This window comes from Excalfactoria chinensis, chromosome 8 (genome assembly GCF_039878825.1).
Source record: "Excalfactoria chinensis isolate bCotChi1 chromosome 8, bCotChi1.hap2, whole genome shotgun sequence".
NCBI classification, from domain to species: Eukaryota; Metazoa; Chordata; class Aves; order Galliformes; family Phasianidae; genus Excalfactoria; species Excalfactoria chinensis.
Window position 1 is genome coordinate 22,916,247 of NC_092832.1, and position 19,198 is coordinate 22,935,444.

The 19,198-nt window shown below is 41.0% G+C and overlaps 1 protein-coding gene across 2 annotated transcripts; it reads left to right on the forward strand.

Annotated features, from left to right (window-relative positions):
• Positions 1–382: 382 nt before the first annotated feature.
• LOC140255743 (protein zyg-11 homolog B) lies at positions 383–19,198 on the forward strand. 2 transcript variants are annotated; one of them, XM_072343564.1, is made up of 14 exons: positions 383–631; positions 4,854–5,019; positions 7,362–8,116; positions 10,308–10,448; positions 11,392–11,568; positions 11,751–11,815; positions 12,009–12,108; positions 12,196–12,246; positions 12,854–13,015; positions 13,109–13,156; positions 13,745–13,942; positions 14,032–14,084; positions 14,981–15,078; positions 17,538–19,198. In XM_072343564.1, the coding sequence occupies exons 1-14, from the start codon at positions 629–631 to the stop codon at positions 17,726–17,728; spliced, it is 2,208 nt and encodes a 735-aa protein (XP_072199665.1). In that variant the 5' UTR covers positions 383–628; the 3' UTR covers positions 17,729–19,198. The 2 variants fall into 2 exon arrangements, with proteins under 2 accessions (XP_072199665.1, XP_072199666.1); XM_072343565.1 differs by lacking the exon at positions 4,854–5,019 and having other exon boundaries at positions 394–631.

Consider the following 19,198-nt stretch of genomic DNA (forward strand, 5'->3'; position numbering starts at 1 on the left):
CGTCCTCCCCCGCAGGAACCCGCAGCGCCGCCAGCAGCGCTAATGGCGGGCCGGGCTGCGGCTCCCCCTGCTGGCCGCCTCCGCCATTGCTGCGTGACGCCGTTGGGCTGCGGTGGGTTGGGGTTATTTCGGGGTGTCGTTTTGCTGCTTCGCACCCAAACGCTGTATAAACAATTCCTCACGAGATGTGACTGCGAACTCTCCACGTTCGCGTTACCTGGGCGGAGTAATTGTGTCGCTGCTCACTTTGTGCTGCCAACAGGCAACAAATGTACTCTCTGCACAGCGCCTCTACAGTGTGTCGGGAGGGGTTTTTATCGCTGTTAGCGTGTCTGAAGCTTGAAATTACTCAGTGCGAAACCTGCTGGCAAAGCTCTTCTCCATCTCTGAAGCGGGAGGCAAACCCGACCGCACCGCAGCAGGTCGCTGCGAGCAGCCGGCAGGCCGCCCGGTGCGGCGCCTTTAAGGGAGGCGGGATCGGCGCTGCCTCCCGGCCGGCTGCGAACATTCACTTCCAGGTCGGGAGGTGGGGAGGAAAGGGAGGAAGGAAAAAAAAATAGAAAAGAGGAGGCAGCCAAGCTGCGGGACCCGGCCGGCTGGGCGCTCGCCGCCGGCACCCAGCGCCGCCATGGTGAGTGAGCGCCGTGCTGCCGAGGCGCTGCGGAAGGGAAGGGTCGGGGTCCGTGTCCGTGGGGCGGGCGGGCCGCTCCAGCCGCGGGCTGACAGGCGTGCGCTGAGGGGAGCGGGGGCCGCGATGGCGGCGCCTTTGGTCCCGCTCTGTCAGCGCACGGCGGGCGGTGCGGCGGCCGTGAGGCGCGGTGCTCCGCCGCTGAGGGCACGCGGACACCGAGCGGGCCCCGCTGCCCTCTCTGTTGTGTAACGCGGCGGCTGCCGCCCTGCCGGTTATATAAAGGAGGTCGGGGAGCCGGCGGGTTGGAGGGCTGCGGAGAGGGGGTGGTTGCTGCTGTGCCGGTCCTCTCACGGAGCTTCCTCACGGCCGGTCGGCACCGAGAGCAGGGCAGCATCCCATGGCAGCATCCCACAGCACGACCGACTCCCGCCCACGTCCCCGTGAGGTGCGGCCCAGCCCTCCGGCTGCCTTTGTTTGCATCTCCTGATGAAGTTTCCGAGCTTTAAGGTCGGTGCCTTTTGCACCCGCTGTGCTGTCAGCAGGCTGGGGCCGAGCCGTGTGGCTCTGCTTGGAGCTGTGCGCTGACATCGAAGTTAATGGCACAGCTGCAGCTCATGGCGGTTCTGTGTACCTGGCGTTGTGCATCGCCTCCACAGCTTCTTTCTAAAGCTGCGTTTATTTGTTGTGCCTTATTTATAAGCAGCGCTCATTTATTTCCTCCCCATGCGATCTGTGGTAGCCTAATAGCTGTTTTTATTCCCCCCAGCACATTCTAATAGCTGCTGTCTTCAAATGGAGGTGCTGCAGATATCTCTTAATGCACGTAGCCCCACGAGTGTCCTGGAAGCGACACAATAGTTGCTTATTTCTGCTCGGTGCTCCTCCTGATGCCTTTCTTGGCTGCCCCACATTGTTGCCTTGTGGTTAAGCAAACCTCTCGGGCTCCTCTCTCCACTCGTTTCTAATTGATGGACCCACATTGGAAGTTCTTTATATTAATTTTCAAGTATGTGGCCTCACTGTATGGATTTCACGTGGCACTATTTGGGCCTCTTGTGGTTTCTGCTGACTGTATCACTACCAACTCTAATCAGTGCATTCCCACATATGCCAGAGTAATTAGGGAAGGTATTAAATGTGAGCTCGGTGTGTAATGCTTCCTTGAGAGGTTAATCAATTGTCTACTTCTGCTTCATTCCGTTAATTTCGGTAGGATAACTGTGATGCTTCTTTTCCATAGCGTAAATCCCTAAACCACCTGCTTGTTTTTCACTCCCCTCCCTTTGTTAGTGCTCAAAATGATTCTGATGAACACCGCAGAGTTGCTGTTATTTATTGATTGTTTTAATAAGGTTTCTTTTAGGGCTGAAGCCTGAGGCTGTGCCACCTTTTATTTCCCTGCTGGCTTCTTGAGAGCAATAATTGCTACTGTTTGAGAAGTCCCTGATGCTGTATCCCTTCTTTGGGCGTTCAGGGAAGAAAAGCTGATGGGATGAGCTTGGCAGAGCAGAGACACCTCACACACCTGAGTCTCGTTATAGTGAGTCAGTAATTATGTGTAGCAGTTCTAGTATATCCTAGAAATAGTTCTCTTGGAGCTGAAGTTGGTGTCTGTCTTCCAAGGCTTTATATACAGATTTATTGAGGAAAAACTGATCAAAATCCAGTTGGAGGTGGGAAGAAAATGGTTTGATTTTATTTTTTTTTAATGAGTCTAAGACACAAAACTAGAAAGAACTGGATCTTTCAGGCTGGGGTTGGTAGGATCACAATCCCTATAGAGAAAAAGGCTCACACAGCAGTGAGGTTTAGTTTTCCTGCAGAGCTGGATTGCAGTTACTGGTGGAAAACATTGGCTAAACCTGTCTCTTTTTTTTCTTGTTGCTGTACAAACAGGTGTCTGCATGGTGGTGCCTTTCCAGAGGACCAGGTTTTGTTTGGGTTCTCACACCCAGCATGTTAAGGTTATGATAAAAGTTCTGCTGAAATGGTGCTGAATGATTGTTATGAAATGAATCCTGAGCTGAGGGTGCCACACGTTTATAGTGTTGCATTAAAGCACCAGAACATGAAATGAACTGCACAACAAGTACCAGGCTTGTTCTCTAGGTGATGTGCAGAAGCATAACTAGGGAAAGGAAGCTCTGAAACCGTAACCCAGTAAGAGTTCAGGTACAGCTGTGGCCTCATTCTGAGCTCCTGAAGTGGGCAATGCTCTCTTAAAGTAGGAAGTTAAGAAAAGGAATGCTGCTGGTCGTGTGAAAGGTTTACAGGTAGTATTCAGGCCATTCTCCTTCAGTAGCAGGAATTCACTTCTATGGTGCTTGTCAAGAGACTTTATTAGACATGGTAACTGATGCCTGCCTGTGGACTCGGTCCCGTTATTGCCATAGAGAGGTACTGCGTGGACTTCCAAAGCCACTGTTTCATACAAAAATTGAAGCGGTGTCTCTGGATTAGGTTGGCCGGCAAGAGGTGCTGCTTGAAAAAATAGCTTTGTGAGTCATGTGCTAGCAGCCTGTCTGCAGGGCTAAAAATTCTCATCAGAGTTTGTTCGCTGATGTATGAAAGTGTGTTGGCTCTTCTGGCACAAATTATGCAACAGTGCCAGAAGGGATGAACAGAGCCCGGATTCTGGCTTTTGTCATGTCTAAGGATCAAATTAGAAGCACGAGAGCTAATGAGAGATGAGGCTGCCTGCTGCACTGAGAGTAATTTTTGTACTCATTTGAGTAAGGGTTCTGATTTTCATTTGAATTGACAGCTGTCTTAAGCCCCGTATGCCTATTAATTCCAGGTTGAGGAAAATATTTTCCTCTTAATATTTATATTTTGCTCTTCATATTTAAAAATAACTGGCTAAATTTCTCTTGGGAAGTATTTCAGGTGTTTTTGCACATTGTAAGAAACAAAAGGCCTTCATGATTCCAGATTCTGTCCCTCCTCTTCATGTCAGCTTGGGCTGCCTCCCACCCTAAACTGCTGTTTTCTGTTAATGCAGCGAGTCGCATCACAAAATAACTCCTGTTTCTTCAACAATAATATTGAACAATCAAGCTGAGTACACATTGAGATCGAGTTAGAGGAGTTGGCAGTGGCATGTCAAATGCTGCAGAAGGTGTTTGTGTTTGAATGACTTGGAGTTTCTTGTTCCCAAACCTGTACTTAAGCCTTCAGGAGCTGTTGAACTGCTGTATCTCTTTGTTGACAGTGTGTGATTCATTAAAGATAAGCGCTGTTCCATCTAATAACGTGGTGCCTCCCAGTCTTCATGTAGGTTCACGTTATTTTTGAAGATCTAGTTGTCGTTTTCTTTATATTTCTTCTGTGTAACTTTTGTATCTTTCTGTACTTGAATGGTGAGGATACTATGGCTAACGAAGCAATAGAGCTGGAAAAGAAAGGTGAAATTAACTCTCAGTATAAGAAGCAAGCTGCCTTTTCCCCCCCTACCCCTACAGATGAGATGTGGCAACAGTTGATGCTGTTATTTTCAAGACTCTCCGGGGGAGTCTGTACCAGTCAGTCCTCCTTTGTGCAGCCTGGGGATGATTCACAGCGCTGTGAGTCGGCCTCTATGTTGATTAATCTGTGAGACCAAAAACAGAAGGCTATTCTTAACGCTGAATAAAACAAGGGAAACTTCAGAGGTGTTCAGATATCAATATGCAATCTCAGTCTCTGAAGGAAAGGTCCTCTCTACCCAGTGCTCTAGTGCTATGGAGGATTTCCAGGTCCTCAGCATGACGAGGAGGAGGCTGGTATCTTTTATCAGCAGGAATACTGTAAGAATTGTTACCTCGTTGCAGCACAAGGTTTATCTTTGTTTCTAATGTGAGTTGGTGGTCAACTTTGAGTGCGCACTGGTTTGAGTGGAAGATTACAAGAAGTAATTATTTCAGTCAGATATATTCAGTCTATCTTGACTAATTCCCTGCAGATTTCATAGATTCAAATTCTCTCATCGGAAATAAGGAATGTTCTCTATGAACACCAGCAAACAGACAGACCGGGTGGGTTCTGGGAGGCATTGTTTCTTGTGTGACCTGGCTTAGTGCTGCTCTGAGGGGTGTCTCATCTCTAATACTGGCTTCTTCAAGTGTGAGCAGAGCTAGCAAAAATAATTATCTTCCCAAAAACAAATGTGTAGAGGAGTGGAAGAATCACAGAGAAAATGAATTGACTAAATCACCTCTGTTTCATTGTGTCTTGCATGTGACAGGAGGAAGCTTCTCCTTACTCCTTACTTGACATCTGCTTGAATTTCCTCACTGCTAACCTAGAGAAGTTCTGTACAGAAAGGCAAGATGGAACGCTGTGCTTGCAGGAGCCAGGGATGTTTCCTCAGGAAGTGGCTGATCGATTGCTGCAGACGATGGCATTTCATGGTAAAAGCAATTCTTTGTGGGTCCTCAGTGGGAGCACTTTACTGGGATGTGACGGCGCAATTCTGGTGTGTTTTGTAACAGAACATGTTGGAGCTACTTAAAATGCTTCCCTTAGTCTCCGAATAGAGAATTTCTGGCATTTTGGTTGTGCCATAAGTTCAGCTGGATGTCACACAGCCATATAGAGAGCTCTAAATAGAAAGGACTTTGTCTCACCTTTAGGATTATAATCAAATGTTCTTTTAAGTGATTGTTCTTTAATGGATCTTTCAATCACTTTAAAAAAGATTTAACTCAACTTTGAACAGTGCTTAAATATTTCAGTACTTCCTGCAGACCGATGAACCGAATTACGTTTTCTTTACCATGTATCCATATAATTAAACTCTGAAATAATCTTGTGATTTCTTCATTAAAATGGTTTCTCATTGCTTTTAGCTGCAGTGTAATTGTTTTCTAAAGGGTGTGTGGTGTTCTTACCTGTCAGGTACTGGCCTGTTGCATCTGTCAGTGCATTAGATGGGAGAGATGCTAGAGATGGTGTTTTGTTTGCTTTCTTTAAGCATGACAAAGGACAGTGTTAAGCTTGTGTAAAAGCTTTGGGGCATGAAAGCAGTGAGTGTATGGATTACCCTAGAGAAGAGGCAGGATTCCCATTCCTTCAAATTTCCCTTAGGGATGAGGCAGGCACAAGAATATTGCTGTAAACAGAGTGAAAGCTCTTCCCCCCACCCCCCCAAAGGTGGAGATTTGGCTGGCTGGCTTTGCAAATATTAGTGTTCTAGTTTCCCCCAGTTGTTTCCAGTCTGATATAACAGAAGCGATTGTCCCAGAAATATGCAAATGCAAAAAAAAACCTCTTGATTTTCATCATGCTTTGCTTTTTGCTGTCTGATAAGTGATGGTTTAGAGTAGCCTTGAGAAATCCAATTCAAAGACCAGAAATGCACTGCCTGTGCTGGCAGTGATGAGGGCAGCCCCAGCCACAGAAACATCACAAACACTGTGTCAGAGTGCAAGAAGGCAAAAAAAAAATGGAAAATGATACCAGATAAACAGGGTTAGCTAAGGTAGGGCAGCCAGGGAGCTCAACTTGATCCTTCATTTGAAAGGTTAGCAAAAATGACTAAGTAGTTACATTTTAGTTATATTTTAACCAAGCCATTACACTATATTTATTTCCTGAATAGCAGTTGCCTCATATTTCCTTCTCCTGCAGCAGAGGCATTCCTCAGCTGACTGGTCAGAAGTGTCTGAACTGTTTGTTGTGCAGAAAGATCTGCAGATCTTAATACGGATTTGTCTTCATTGCAGAGGCAATTAGTAGCTCAGGGCTTAAATCTAGACAAACCATAGTGTTAGTTATGTTTTTATCCAAATATATTGTGTTTTCAGTTTCTTTACTGTCTTCGGTATGCTTGAAGATACAAAACAGGGATGCTGACATTTACAGCTCTCTAGAGCAAACTAGAAGGAAAGACGCTTCCTACTGCATTTACATGCGTGCTTGTGTACCCAAACCCATCTCCTATGGTTGTTTATAAAACAGTAATGGCTCTGTTGATGACACAAAGTATCTTGGTGTTTCCAGTATGTTTTGGATAATCCTGTTCATGAAGCTATTCATTTCAGCTAGTGTTTTGTCAGTATGCTGCAAGAAAAGACTATTAATCTTTCTGCTTTGTAGCAAGATTATAAGATGACTGCATAATAATCTCAAGCAAAACTGCTATATTTTCTTTTTTTTTTTTTTTTTTTTTTTACTGCTATCTTTCTCTCCTTCCCACTCTTTACTTACCCTTCTGCTTCTCGTCTTTGGAACACTTTTTAGGTTTCTTTCTCACTTGTAGCTTGTTTCTGAGCAACACTCCTACCTTATTCTGTGAAATAACTGGCTTATACAGTGTATTGATCCTGCTCACAAATTGTCGAATGCTTCAGTATTCAATTGAGTTAAAGCGAGATGCAAGTTGTTTCTATCCTGTTTCTATCCAGTTCTAGTGAGAAAAGCCAAAAACATCAGGCTGTAGTCTGAGTGTTTTCAAATTCTACCCACATCTTATTTTGCTGTATGTTCCACCTTCTGAACAAGTTGTATTGTGAATGTACTGCATCTTAATTTCACGGTCCTATTCTTTAATGTGAGATTATCTAGAAGTGTACTCGTAATCTTCGAAGCAGAATGTCAAAAGCTTGTGAGATCGGGAGCGCAGTGGTCCAAGGTGTGCTATTCTGCAGTGGATTTTCCTTGCTAACATTTCTTACTTGTTTCCCTTTGGGTTCTTAAAATAGAAGTGTTGTTTTGGAACACAAAACCAAACACTAATGCTGTTTTCCAACAGGGCTTCTGAACGATGGAACTGTGGGCATCTTCCGAGGCAATCAGATGCGTTTGAAACGAGCTTGCATCCGGAAAGCAAAGATCTCCGCTGTGGCCTTCCGGAAAGCATTCTGCCATCACAAGCTAGTAGAACTTGATGCCACTGGGGTGAATGCAGATATAACAATCACAGACATTATAAGTGGGCTTGGCAGCAATAAATGGATCCAACAAAACCTTCAATGCCTCGTGCTGAACTCACTGACTCTTTCTTTGGAAGACCCCTACGAGAGGTGCTTCAGTCAACTGTCTGGGCTTCGTGCATTAAGTATTACCAACGTTCTGTTCTACAACGAGGACCTGGCAGATGTCGCTTCTCTCCCTAGGTTAGAAAGCCTGGATATATCAAACACCTCTGTTACTGACATAACAGCACTTCTCACCTGCAAAGACCGCCTGAAGTCTTTGACCATGCACCACCTGAAATGCTTGAAAATGACTACAACGCAGATTCTGGATGTTATAAGAGAACTAAAATATCTGAATCACCTCGATATTTCAGATGACAAACAGTTCACGTCAGACATAGCACTTCGTTTACTGGAACAGAAAGATATTTTGCCTAACCTCGTGTCTCTGGACATTTCTGGAAGGAAGCATGTCACAGATAAGGCTGTAGAAGCATTTATCCAGCAGCGGCCAACCATGCAGTTTGTAGGACTGCTAGCTACTGATGCCGGCTACTCAGAATTCCTAACAGGAGAAGGAAACCTAAAGGTTAAGTGGGGGGATTTGTCAGAAAAATGAAAATGTTCAGGAGATACAGATCTAATCATTTGTAACAAATGCATGTGGGTGTTTGAGGAGGAGGATGTAGGTTCCTTTTTTAACTGTGAATTTTGTTCCTCACTTCAGATTCCTACTTAATTCTGGCATAGAAGCTGCTAGATGTAAATAATATTATTGTAAAAAACCAAATATATATAAATGTAACACATATATATTTACAACTATTTTTCTGTGCCTTTTCAGTGAGCCTCAAGTCCTGATTCAATACAGTAGGTCTAGGAGAGCTGAACTTGATCTAGTCTGAAGTAATTTACTGACATAATATTCTCATACTTCCAGCACAGTATGTAGCATGAGGCAGCAATGTGTTAGAAGTCGAGATACAGTTTGCATCAGCTTTGAGCAGTTAAAGATTAACACAGTGGATGAAATTTAATAACTGAGCTACTGTTGTGTTCCATCACGATTTGTCATTTCCTCACTGTAAGTCTTCTGCCCATCTTGAGAGGTCCTTTGGAGGTGTTGAAAGGAAACTATGGAGGGGATGAGGAAGGTTTTGCATTATGTGGCCAAATATCTCTTGTGCAAATTGAGTTTTACACTTCAGCTTAAGAATTTAGAATGCCTTTGTTACAGGCACTGCAGCTATGGCAATTATTTAATGATATTTTTCACCTTGAACTTCTGACAGCTGGTAATGGCTGAGTTTCTCAAGTACCAAGTTGTTAAATATGTATGAGTGTTGAAACAGTGTTGGAGAAAGCAGGTTCCCCTTTGATATGATTGATGTATGGCTTCAGGGAATGGCACCTCACATTCGGTATAGAACTCAATATAATCCTTGCTGTTTAGAATACATGCTTCATACAATTGACTGTGCTATGCAAAGGCAGGTTTTTTTGTTAGTGGTTTCTTTTTTTTTTGAGGTGACCTGGCATTCATTGGTGACTGTACTGAACTATTCAGCTGCTCAGTTTCGACACTGCTAAATAATGAACAGAACACAACTCTTGTGGAGACAGCACGAGTAAAACATCATTAGCTTTATAACAGTCCTGTGAAATATGATTATAGAAAATTCTTATAAGATTAAACAACAGACTGACATAGTTGAAACCATGAAGCCACATGGAAGTTCTTCCTTTAGTGTATGGTTGCCTGTAGAACATGTCAGTAAATATGATTGCTCTGTTTTAATCAACAGAGAGAACATAGTAAAGTCTGAGCTGGTATCATTTCTGTCAGGGCTGTGATTTCTTCCTGGTGTAGCAGGACTGGAAAAAATCGGCTTACTGCAATGCAGAATGCATGAAATGTGTCACTGCCATCTACGTATGTTTGCTTTTCCTTGTGAGACAAATTAGGTAAAAACAAGCTCTGCCTGCTTCGCTGAGAGTATTAAAAAAGGTGTTTGCAGCTGAAGAACAAACCACCCATAACAATGCAACTGCAGATATGAAGTAGGCACAATATAGTAACATGGAAGGCAGAGAAGGTTGGGAAGTGGAAAAAAATTGCAGTTAGTTGCTGATTTAATGGTTTTAAGACCATTAAAGATTAAGTTGGCATTAGTCAACAGCTCATTTCTTCCAATGTTCCCTTCATCTAGATCAGTTCATTGTTAGTTTTCATGTGTATTTTGGTTTCTGTATCCCAGTTTTGAGGACGATTCCTTTTGCGATCAGTATGATTGAGTTCTTTAATGCTATGCTGGAAAGCTATTGCTACAGATTGAGTTTATAGGAAACCTGCTGTAGACATAAAAAGAAATATTGTTTTGTTGGCAGTGCTAGAGCCACAAGCCGAAAATATCATCCAAAATACCACATTTGTCAGCTTACTGGAGGAACTTCATAGAGCATATAGTTATGTGAAGTGCTTTTAAGCATTTTATTGCATCCTAAGCAGTTTCTGTTTGTTACAAAGTGCTACTTTTAAGTGGCTGTGCTTATAGAGATGACTGAGGCCAGTTTTTGGCTCATAAAGTGAATTCTTTATGAGGAGTGTTTGTAGATCATGTTGTTCTAGATGAAGATGGGCAACTAACGGAACCATTTGCTCACTGAAGACTTTGGCTGAAATATTAGTGTTTTTGAAGCCACAGCTTTGCAACTTTATGAGCATAATTCTTAAAGTAAGCGATGACATCTTGAACTAAAGATTATTGCTCTGTTCACAGGTATCAGGAGAAGCAAATGAAACTCAGATTTCTGAAGCCCTGAAGCGCTACAGTGAACGGGCCTTCTTTGTGAGGGAAGCACTCTTTCACTTATTCAGCTTGACACACGTAATGGAAAAAACAAAGCCTGAAATTCTGAAGGTAAAGTAATATAATTTTGATGAGAAAGTCTTGTGTTGTTCCTTAAAGTCATCTTAAGGAGGCCGTTCTCAAAGCCCTGGTAAAAATGATTTTTAAGCTTTTACACTTGTATTTTGATTTTAAGATTAAAATTCTCTGATGGATTAAAATTATCAATTTGAAGTATAGAGATATGGATGAATGCTCTGTTAGGGTTTTATATTAACTAAAATTTGTTTGGGCTAATTTGGTAATGTCCAAAATTAGTAGCATCTATGTTATGTTTTCATACAATTTTGAATGGAGTTTTCTACAGGTGCAGAGTTATGTCCTCAGATCCAGTCTGTACTGGGTCAAATCATATTAATATATTTGGCTTGAACTAGTGTCAGTTCCTAGGAACATTCCTTAACATCCATTCTAGGAACTGGCTTTTCATTGTTAGAACACCAGAGATGGTTTAATGTCTGCTGTGGTCATAAAGAGAAACATCACTGAAATAGGCTTCATCCGCCTTCTCCCATCTTCTTTCAAGTCAAACAAATGGCTTTGATCTTGTTGGCTTCATTATCAAGAAGATTTCAACAATCAGTGATAAGCAAGACTATTTTCCTAACAGAGATCATAATCAATATACATAGCCAAAAACATATTTGGAGAAAAAGCTGTGAAAGGTGTAGGTCTTCTGCTGTATTTGAAGGCCTCACCTTCTTTGTGAGGCTGCAGCAAACAGCACAAAAGGAGATGGAGAAACAGGAATTGCCAGCTTTCAATCTGAGAGCAGAGGGAAATATTCCCTCTGAGAATTCAAGTCTCACCACATGGATTTTTCACTTCAGGGAAAAGGAGGCAGATACTGGGTGCTGCTGAGTCATTGTTGTGGTTTGCAGCAGCAGTGGATTGCTGGTGGGGCATGTTCACAAGTGCATATGTATGTAACGTGGGCAAAACTCTTGCATTTCAGCTTGTGGTTATTGGAATGAGGAATCATCCCCTGAATTTGCCAGTGCAGTTGGCAGCAAGTGCGTGCGTCTTCAACCTAACCAAGCAAGATTTAGCAGCAGGCATGCCTGTGAGACTTCTGGCTGATGTCACTCACTTGCTCCTGAAAGCCATGGAACATTTCCCAAATCATCAACAGGTAATTCTGGATTCTGGACAAGTGTCACTATTGAAAACATCCATTTTTTAGGTTTTTTTCTCCCTTTTTTTGAGTTGCAATCATTTTCAGTACAGTCTTTGGAAATATGTTTAAGGATTCAGAGCATGAAAGTATTCTGAAATATGTGCATCTCTGAAATCTTTCTTTTTGATTTCTTATAGCTGCAAAAGAATTGTCTTCTTTCTCTGTGCAGTGACAGAATACTTCAGGATGTTCCATTTAACAGGCAAGTTTTATGTCAGTTAAAACGAACTGTAGCATTGCAGAAAGCTTTTCTGTTGCTGAATACTGAAATAAGCTTATTCGATTTTGTTTGTTTCTCCTTCCTTGCATTTCTATCTGAAGAGTCTTTTGTACACATCTTCCTTTGATTAAGACTTATGAGACTTGTGAAAACTAAACTTATCATTAACTTTCAGGTTCGAAGCAGCCAAACTTGTTATGCAGTGGCTGTGTAATCATGAAGATCAAAACATGCAAAGGATGGCTGTAGCCATAATTTCCATTCTTGCTGCAAAGGTACAAAGTTTAAACTTTGATAGAATCAATTAGTTAGTATTTCTTAAGCCTTTAAAAAATGCTGATTATAGTTTTGTTTATTCACAGCTTTCGACGGAACAAACTGCTCAGCTTGGTGCAGAGCTCTTCATTGTTAGGGTATGTCAGATGCTTTCTTGACAGTCAAAAATACCAACTTCTCAAGCTATTCATGCAAACATTCTTCCTAAAGATATAATACAAAAATAAGGAGTGAGGATTCTAAGAATGCATTAGCCTGTATTCATTTGAAAGTTCTTTTGAACAACAAAGCCTGGAGAATTTGCTAGAGGTGAAAAGAAGCCTAAGTGGGAAAAGCTTGACAAAACTTAATACAAAGTAAAATAGCAAGAGATTATTGATTTGAAATTTATTGTATAAGGCTAGAGAGGCTTAAAAAGAGAATATTTGAATTAAATTGTTAGTGCTGTCAGTGTTCATGTGGTTCCCAGAGTCTTGTGGATGGTTTTGTGCCAGCAGCAATGATACTATGCATATAATTATGGTGGAAACAAAGGAATTCCTCTGGCAGGCAACAGTGTTGAAAAGGGGGAACAAAACATTTAGTAGCATGTTTTGGGTGGTAGAGTTTGACCCTTAATATTTGGGTCTTTATTCTGCTTATAAATAATAGCCTGCCCTAGCTGAGTCTGTGCAGAAAGAAGCAGAGGAACCAACAGGTTTTTAGATATGCAATCATAATTAGTTTTGCTTTGTTTTTTTCCAGCAACTACTACAAATAGTTAAACAGAAAACAAATCAGAATCTTGTAGATACAACCCTTAAGTTCACACTGAGCGCACTTTGGAACCTCACTGATGAATCACCAACAACGTGTCGGCACTTCATTGAAAATCAAGGTCTTGAACTGTTCATGAGAGTTTTGGAGGTGAGGGGTACAGTTTGTGTTGTGGGTTGTCAACGTAGGTTTATAATTAACACTGTAAACAGTTACATATAATTTCTTTCTTTTTTTCCACAGTCTTTTCCATCAGAATCATCCATTCAACAGAAGGTTCTTGGACTTCTGGTGAGATGAACAAAAATGTCTGAAAACTGTGTTGTTAAAAATCCATCTTTTTTCCATGTTAATTTGAAGAAGCGTTGAGTATTTTTACATTCTCCTTTAATCTTTGTAGTGTTCATCACTCGCAAGTGACTTTATTTTTAGATTATTCTGTCAGTTTTCCAAAGACACTAATCTTATTGAAATCAATGGTTACAGTAAACAAGAAGAGCCTGTCAGAGTCAGGCTTCAGATAAATCTAAGTGCAAAAAGTAATTGAAAATCAGTGGAATTGAGAACTGCATGCTGGTGAGATTTAATGAGATTGACTGTGTTCTGAAGATATAAAAACTAGCTTATAAATGACTGTAATCTACATTCTATGCGCTAGATTCACTTATGATGAAGTCTTTGTATATTTTAAGGTGAATTTCTGTATTAAACCGGAAAAGTTTTCAAAAGCAGAAGCTGTATTTGATATATGATTATCATCTTGGTGTTTATACGTGTTTACTTGCACAGTGTAGTTCATATGTATATGTTAATCTCACTTTAATCGTATTATTTCTCCTAATGTTTTATTTTTTTTCTCCCTCTTCCTCTCCCCTCCAGAATAACATAGCTGAAGTTAAAGAACTCCATTCTGAATTAATGTGGAAGGACTTTATAGACCACATCAGTAAATTATTGCACAGCGTGGAGGTAGAAGTCAGCTATTTTGCAGCAGGGATTATTGCACATTTAATATCTCGAGGAGAGCAGGCCTGGACATTAAGTCGCAGCCAGAGAACATCTCTCCTTGAACAGCTGGTACTGAAACGATGATGCACTCTATCATGCTCTTCAATTTTCGTATGTTTGTATTTAAGGTTGAGTGTTCTTTGTTTTGTATTTTGCAGCATTCTGCTATATTGAATTGGCCAACTCCAGAATGTGAGATGGTGGCTTACAGGTAACTATTGCCTTGATTTGGAGTTGGGAAAATACAGTAGAACTGAATTAAATTTGAAACTTGTTCCTGAAGCAGAATAAGCTGCCAGTCTGACATAGTTTTGTCCAGTGAAATAAGCACCTATCAAGTTAAAATACACTGCATGTTGATTTTCTATTTGTGATCGAAGAAGGGTAGGAGCTCCTGTAAAAAGTAAATGTAATGTTTTTATGACTGCCTTTCAGGTGTTCAGGTCCATTGGGTCTAAAAGACTTGGATGCAAAGGTTAACCAGTAAGGTTACACTGGTGAGCACAAGGTTATAGCACCGTCTGCCCTAAATAAGAGGGCCTGAGGCCACAGAATCATAGAATCACCAAGGTTGGAAAAGGATGTTAATATGATCTAGTCCAACCATCCACCTATCACCAATATTTCCCAATAAACCATGTCCCTCAGTACCACATCTAAATGTTTTCTGAACACCTCCAGGGATGGTGATTCCCCCACCTCCCTGGGCAAGCCCATTTCAGTGCCTGACCATTTCCTTGGAGGAGTATTTCTTAATGGCCAAACTGAATCTCCCCTAGACATTTCCTCTAGTCCTATTGCTAGTCATATAAAGTACAATTAGATAATTACTGTCCACTTAATCTTTATTTCCACTGTTTACTACTATTTTTAAGGTGTAAGAATCATCAAAATGCAATGTGAACAAATACACTGTGTATCCACAATATATATTTTTGCTAGTTACTGCCTTAAGTGTTAAAAGACAGTCACTGCATCTAAAACTCCAAGTTTCTCAGAAGTCTTTCTCAGTTAAACCAGCTGGTAAATATGAGTAGGCAATGTTATGATCTCTGAAGGGATAGCTAGTAACAAAATAAACTGATCACTTGTCTCCTTTTCTAACAGGTCTTTCAATCCATTTTTTCCACTACTTGGCTGTTTCATGACACCGGGCGTCCAGTTATGGGCAGTGTGGGCCATGCAGCATGTCTGCAGCAAAAATCGTATGTATTAAGATAAAAATGACCCATACAGTTTTTATCCCTTAGCATACTATTCGCTAGCATGAAGTGGGAATTTCTATGGTTTTCATTCCTGGTACTTTGGAAAAAATGCATTGAGGTTTACACAAAACAAGGCAGGAAACGAGTAAGAAGAAGCTCTTTATATTCTTTTTATTTGCCAGAATTTTACTGTGTGATTCACAATATTAATTTCAAAATGTGTGTTAGGACTACTTACATTTGCAGTTTGCACACGTGTTTTTGTTCAGAGATGTTAATATTAGTAAAAGGCAACAAACTCCTTTCAAATTAAAGGAGAGCAAGGATTACAGCAGGTAGCTGTCCTACCATCAGAACAGAAGTTTTAGTTGATTCTGGTGCCTAATCACCTTTTGCAATAACGTGCTGCTACACGAAGAGCACTTTCTCAATCTGCTTTTCCCATCTGCAAAATGAGAACGCCAGCATATTCTTTGTAAAATGCCTTGAGAGCTTGTAATGAAATGCACAGGTAGGAAGTCAGTCCCCTGAGCATACCTAAATGTAAGAGCTTACAAACCTTCCTGGCTTTCTTAATGATTTTTTTTTGTTTCTTAAATAAATTATCTTCTGACAAAGTTGTGGTGGTCAGACTCTGGGTAACAGTTTGTTCACTAAGACAAACTAATTTGGTGTTAGTGAAATTAAAACAAGCTTTCTCCCCCTCTTTGTGCCTCCACCCTGTTAGCTCAGAGTACAGTCTTATTTGTTCTATTTATTTTCTAGAGTTTATTTTGTGCTGCATAACCTCTGAGCTTTCAGCATGCCACAGAGGTTTGTCTTGACAGTGAGTAACTGCACTACAGAATGCAGAGGCTGCAAATAACTGAATAACATTCACCTAATTTGAGTATAGTAGCGTCTTAATTTTTTTATGTATTTATTATGTATCTATATTTATATCATGAGCATATGTCCTGAAGTTTAATTCTGATGGCAGTTGGTGCCAGAAGCTTCCAGAGAACGTTGCAGAGAAACCAAATGCTCAGAAGTAAATGTAATAATGTGCTCTGGGGAAAAAATTGTTTAATTCTGAAATATGAAGTGTTATGTGGAGAAAAAAATGTCAAGCTTTTGACACTTGGCACTCAAAGGACTTTATCTCTTGGGGAGAAGACGCATTGTATTGTTGTCACCTTCTTAGAAGAGGATAAAAAGTGGTCTGGATTTAATAGCATTGATTTTTCTTGTTGGTTTTTTTCCTCCTTTTGCTGTTTCACGATGCTGTAGCCACCTCAGTGAGCTCACTAACCTAAAATAGCTGTAGCACTGCAATAGATGTGATCCCTGCAGAAATGTTTAATGTCAGGGTTTAGACAACTCAGGTGGTGCTTCGCTGAGATAAACAGTGAAACTGGGTGCATCTGGCATAATGCTCCGTGGATTGCATTACAGTCACTCTGACCTTTTTGGAACAACCTCTGAAGCTTGTATGTTATGTTATGAGTGTGGCTCTTTGTATAGCTGATCTCTCCGTGTAGTGACATTGGAATTGATGCAGACTTTTTAAAACCTATAACGAAAATTGAAATATAAGTGTAACTTTATTCTGAAAAGGTTTTCCTGGCGACTAGATTTCCTAGCAAATAGTTAAGCTATACCACGTACCAGTATAGTTAAGCTATACCACGTACCAGTATAGTTAAGCTATACCACGTACCAGTATAGTTAAGCTATACCACGTACCAGTATAGTTAAGCTATACCACGTACCAGTATAGTTAAGCTATACCACGTACCAGTATAGTTAAGCTATACCACGTACCAGTATAGTTAAGCTATACCACGTACCAGTATAGTTAAGCTATACCACGTACCAGTATAGTTAAGCTATACCACGTACCAGTATAGTTAAGCTATACCACGTACCAGTATAGTTAAGCTATACCACGTACCAGTATAGTTAAGCTATACCACGTACCAGTATAGTTAAGCTATACCACGTACCAGTCAGCTTAAGCAGCATTTGGCAAAATGTTTTCTAGAGGACTCTTCCCTCTTCGCTCTCCAAGCCTGTATGATTGATGTGGTACATGTGGTACCATTTTTTGTTAACTATTCTAAGTCAAAGCCTTTCTTAGAGAAGATAGCTTTACTTGGGTACTCAGAGAGACTGTACTTCTGCTTCTCTGTTCTTAAAATGTGCATATATGCACTTAAAAAGCATGTGAGGGAAAGAGAATACTGTGCATATTACAAGGCACTTTCCAGCTAGCTAAGACAGACATGAAAACAGAGACAGTCTGCATCCTGTCAAAACAACTCTGTCCTGTTGTCACCCATCAAAGTACAAATGCACTTCAGTAGAAACTTAGGAAGTGTCCTAAATGCTGCCTGGCTTAGGAGATGAAAGTGAATTTCAGCATTGTTTGCAATAACTGTTATTTCTACCCTAGATAAGTTTGTACTTTTTTATTACAGCTGCCAGGTACTGCAGCATGCTGATTGAAGAGGGTGGCTTACAGCACTTGTACAACATTAAGGAAAACGTCCAGACTGATCCACATGTCCAGAGGATTGCTATTGCCATCCTGGATAGTTTGGAAAAGCACATAATGCGTCATGGGAGGCCACCTCCATGTAGAAAACAGCAACAAAATAAACCAAACTGAGAGCTGCAGGTATAAGAGTGTAAAGTATTGTCTCTGTAATAATCCCTTCTGATGTGTGTGTAGTTGGAGTAATATGTAATATAGTGGTCACCATTAAAGTGATTTGCCTATAATTGTGGTACCCAGAACCATGTATGGTAACCTTTGGTGAATGTCAACTTTAATGGCAACCGCATAAGCAACTTGTAAAGGGTCGCTGCTTGAGCTGGTCATACCTGTAGGATTATTGCTGTCTACAAAGAGATTGGACTTGTACAGATTAATATGCACACCTGGGAAGGAAAAAACCCAGCAATTCTAGGAACATCTTGGGTTTTGACTTCTGGGACAGAAAGCTATTTCATCCCTATGATTGCTGTTTATAAAACTGTTTACCAGACTGGTGTTTGAGTAGAACTGTGCGTGGTTGTGGTATTCAACACTTTGCCAGATTAAAACAAAAGTTCCTGCATGCAAGTTACAAACGAGACTTGTATCTAAGGCGACCAAAATGTTCATCTCCTCATAACCCTTCTGAACATGAGGACTTCAGCCTCCTTTTTCTTTTGCCTGCCAGCTGTGTTCTTTTGTTTTCCTTGCTGCTCAGACTATGCCTTTTTGAAGTTCAGCTCTCCTGAGTCCTCTGTACTCTCAGTAAGGTTGGGATCAGCGCTGTGTCGGGGAAAGTGGAAACTTGCTAAAATAAAGCAATAGAAACAAGTTTGACAGGAGACATAATACTGAAAGAATGAGCTAAGCTTAAGATTTTAAACTTGATAACTTGAAGGGGATTTTGCTGTTTGACTACTTTTGGTTGTGTGTGGGATCTTTCTTCTCTGCTTGGAAAAAGTGATAGGGAAAGAGAAGACTCGTTAGAGCAAAATACCGACCTGTTCTCATCCTGAAAGGGATTGCACGTCTTAACAGGAGGCCTTGGGATATTTGGTCACCTTATTTATAAGAGACTAATGATTGTTTTCTGTAAATACTCTGTTAGTATTGTGCAGTGAATTATATTTCCAAGTCACCGCAGTGCAAAATATCACCCAGTGTTCTGTGTAAAACCCGTGTCGATTGCATTGTTTTGTGACGTGTGAAATTTTACCTAAAGATGCTCACCGTAACAACTTACTTCTTCCTTGGTTACCTGTGGGTTTCAAATGATGTGTTGAACGGAACGTATTGCACAGCATATGGATGCCTGATAAAATACAAGTGATGAAAGCAAGCTGCATGTCGGTTCAAACTCACTTTCATTTCACAAATTGTTTGTTTGTCTGGTTAGTCTCCATGTTTCCACGGGAACTGACTGATATTCTTAGACTGTTCTGTAAATATATCGGTACTTCAGTTTAAAAAGAAAACTTATGTTTGATAGTTGGTGAGCAGGGATGAATGTCAGGATGACCATATTTTACTATTTTTAACTCCTTCCCTTCCTCTCCCTCCTAATTCTCATCCTTCAAATAAAAACATCACCTCTAATGTTCA

What these genes read in the sequence shown, in the direction of transcription:
- LOC140255743 (XM_072343564.1), top strand. An exon ending in CATCTCTCCTTGAACAGCTG is followed by an intron (nt 13,943 to 14,031) that starts GTACTGAAACGA and finishes TGTATTTTGCAG; the next exon opens with CATTCTGCTATATTGAATTG. An exon ending in TGTGAGATGGTGGCTTACAG is followed by an intron (nt 14,085 to 14,980) that starts GTAACTATTGCC and finishes CTTTTCTAACAG; the next exon opens with GTCTTTCAATCCATTTTTTC.